Raw genomic sequence first — 2989 nt, 5'->3', positions numbered from 1 at the left:
GTCAACCATGAGCCGCGTTGGCGAGTCGGAAAGCGGGTGCATCAGAAGTGTGGCGGAGGCAAGCTGAGCTTTGGCGTCCTGGAAGGCTTTTTCGTGCTCCGCTGACCAGTGAAACTCGGGTGTTTTCTTGGTGTCCCGGCGCAGCAAGTCAGTTAGCGGCTGTAGAATGTGTGCACAGGATGGGATGAAGCGCCTATGGAAGTTGATCAGCCCGAGAAACTCGCGCAACTTGCGGAAAGAGGTAGGCGTGGGAAATTCCCTAACGGCTTGTACCCGTGATTCGAGCGGCAAGATGCCTTGCGGGGTGATTCGATGACCTAGGAAATCTAGTGCTTCAACACCAAATATGCACTTTTGGGGCTTCAAAACCAGACCGTGCTCGTCAAGACGCTTGAAGAGGAGCCGCAGGTGATTTTCGTGTTCTTCCGGCGTTTTGCTGGCGACCAAAATGTCGTCTAAGTAGACGAAGACAAACAGCAGTCCGCGAGTGACCTCATTCATGAAACGCTGGAATGTTTGTGCCGCGTTCTTCAGTCCGTACGGCATACGAACAAATTCAAAGAGGCCAAACGGTGTTGTCACGGCCGTCTTTGGGATGTCGCTTGGTTCTACCGGAATCTGGTGATAAGCGGCCATCAGATCCAGCTTAGTGAAGATGGTCGTTCCCGCAAGGCCGCCAGTCACCAGGCTCTTGTTTTGGCACCATGTGCAGCGCAGAAGACCAGTTGCTGGAAGAAGGTCGAATAATGCCGAGCTCGAGCATGTGGTCGAACTCACGACGGGCGATTTCGTGTCTTTGTCCAGCGAGCCTTCTAGGTCTAGCGGTGACGGGCGGTCCGGTGGTGACAATGTGATGCGTCACCTTGTGCTTGATTGGCAGTTCGGTGTTCCGAGGTTTGGTGATTTCAGGGAATTCAGCCAGAATCTTTTGAAAGTTTGACTCTGGGTGGAAAGTGCAAATGCCGCATGAGGACAGGTCAGACTTCAGTCCGACAACAGCGAGCGAAGTGACGTTGTCCTTGAGACGACGATCGCGAACGCTAACGTCAAGATTGAAGTGGCTCAGAAAGTCCGCTCCTAGGATGGCCATTCTGACGTCGGCCACAACGAAGAGCCATCGATATGTGCGCCTGAGTCCGATGTCTATCGTCATTGACTGCACTCCATATGATGCAATAGCAGTATTATTGACTGCAATTAGGCTGGAAATGGACTTGCCGCGTCGGCGATGTTGGGCTGTTGCTTGCTGGTAGGATAGATAGCTCAGCTCCGGTATCGACAAGGAGGCGTGTGCCGGTGATGCGGTCGACAACGTAGAAGAGGCGGCTTGAGCGCTGGCCCGTGTCGCATTCCGCCGTTAGCGACTGGCCGGTGCGTTTCCCGTCCACGAGCATGGTTGGGTGCAGCGAGTGGCTCGCTCTCTGAAACGGCGGTGGTACCAGCAGACGCTCTGCTCTGCCTCGCTTGAGTGGCCGCGGTGTTGCGGGCTTCGAGCACGGGACGATGAACGATGCTGTGCAGGACGGTGTTTGTTCGACAGGGCGAGGTTTTCCACTGCTGCAGCCAGTCGGTCAACTCTGTCCTCTAAGCGACCTAACCGGCTTGCATGTTCGGATATTCCCGCTGCAGCAATAGGCATTTTTGATGGCTCGGTGCAGTCGGTGATGCGGTCGGCGAGTTGAGCCAGACGCTCGAGAGCCACGTCGTCCGAGCCAGCGAGTATCATCCGTTTGACTGTGGCAGTCTCTGCAAAAACAACTCGCGAAGCAATGGCTGTTGACGCTCCTCTGACGCTTGTTGGCCCAGCAGCTGACGCATTCGGTGGAGAAGTTGCGAGGGACGCTTGTCACCGAGCTCTTCATGAGACAGGAGTTGTTGCAGCCTGCTCTGTTCGGACGCCTCAAGACGTTTCAGGACGGTGCTTTTTAGTTCGTCGTAGGCCTTCTCCGATGGAGGGGAGGCGAGCACATCGTCTATGGCGTCAGCGATGTCAGGTGGCAATGCTGCAACGACGTGGAGGTATGTCGACTCCTGCGATGTGATGCGTCGAAGCTGGAAGCGGGCCTCGACTTGGCTGAACCACACCCTGGGGTTTTTGGGCCAAAAATGTGGAAGCTTTAACTCCGAGGCGTTGGTTGTGGATGAGCTTGAAGTGCCTTCCTCGTCTGGCATGGCTGCTGTTTTTCCAAACGTCGCGGGTCACCACTTTGTAGCGTACTCGCCCCAAGGAGGAGCGAAAAGCAAAATACTACACTCCTTGAAGTCTGGGCAAGAACTAATTTTATTTTCCACGAAAAACAGGCTTCGAGAACGCCAACACAAAGGGGGCGTGGCTGCTTATCTCCCGCGGCACGCCGGAGATAACGTGAGGCATGTTGACCGTGTAAAAATTATCGCGGTCACCGGCATCAACGCCCGCTACAGTATCAAAATCTAGAATGTTATACCTTTTGAAATAAAAATGTGCTCTACTTTCACTAAGGCACTAGAAAAACACTATTTAGAAGAATGTACTGATTTATTAATGTCCTGTCATATTTAGTCTGATGACTGTCTTAATTTTAGTATGTTAGTAGGCGATTTTCTTTCTTCGTTCTTTCTTGTGTTGTAACGGTTTCGTGCAGTTATTACATGTACTGTAATGTTTCTTTGCTGGATATTATAGAACTTTTTAGTTCCACTTTCCCGAAGTGACATTATAAAATGTTTCTTTTTGGACCCAAATTAGCTATGGCTATGGGTCCACACAGTGTATGCAAACTTTTGTAAAAATGTGAGCAATAAAATTCAATTCAATTCAATCCTGCATGAGACATCAATACTTCTTTGAGTACTACATTGTGACGGAGGCAAGATGACGATTTCATGGATATTTACCACAGTGAATCGGCAGCCAAACAAGATGGCTGAGAAACCCCACGCGCAAGCGTTTCTCGCTTACTCGTCGTCTTTATCTTCGGAGAGCACCGCCCTAGCTCATGTCCATGAC

The 2989-nt window shown here is 51.7% G+C and overlaps 1 protein-coding gene across 1 annotated transcript; it reads right to left on the bottom strand.

Annotated features, from left to right (window-relative positions):
* Nucleotides 1-1722: 1722 nt before the first annotated feature.
* On the bottom strand, nt 1723-2172 carry LOC119382127 (uncharacterized). Its single transcript, XM_037649859.1, has one exon. The coding sequence runs from the start codon at nt 2170-2172 to the stop codon at nt 1723-1725; it is 450 nt and encodes a 149-aa protein (XP_037505787.1).
* Nucleotides 2173-2989: the final 817 nt, after the last annotated feature.

Source organism: Rhipicephalus sanguineus, chromosome 2, assembly GCF_013339695.2.
Source record: "Rhipicephalus sanguineus isolate Rsan-2018 chromosome 2, BIME_Rsan_1.4, whole genome shotgun sequence".
Classification (NCBI taxonomy): domain Eukaryota; kingdom Metazoa; phylum Arthropoda; class Arachnida; order Ixodida; family Ixodidae; genus Rhipicephalus; species Rhipicephalus sanguineus.
The sequence above is the reverse complement of the archived record's forward strand: the minus strand, read 5'-3'. Positions and strand labels throughout refer to the sequence as shown.

Coding starts and splice junctions, on each gene's coding strand:
- LOC119382127 (XM_037649859.1), bottom strand. CDS start 2,172: ATGCCAGACGAGGAAGGCACTTCAAGCTCATCCACAACCAACGCCTCG.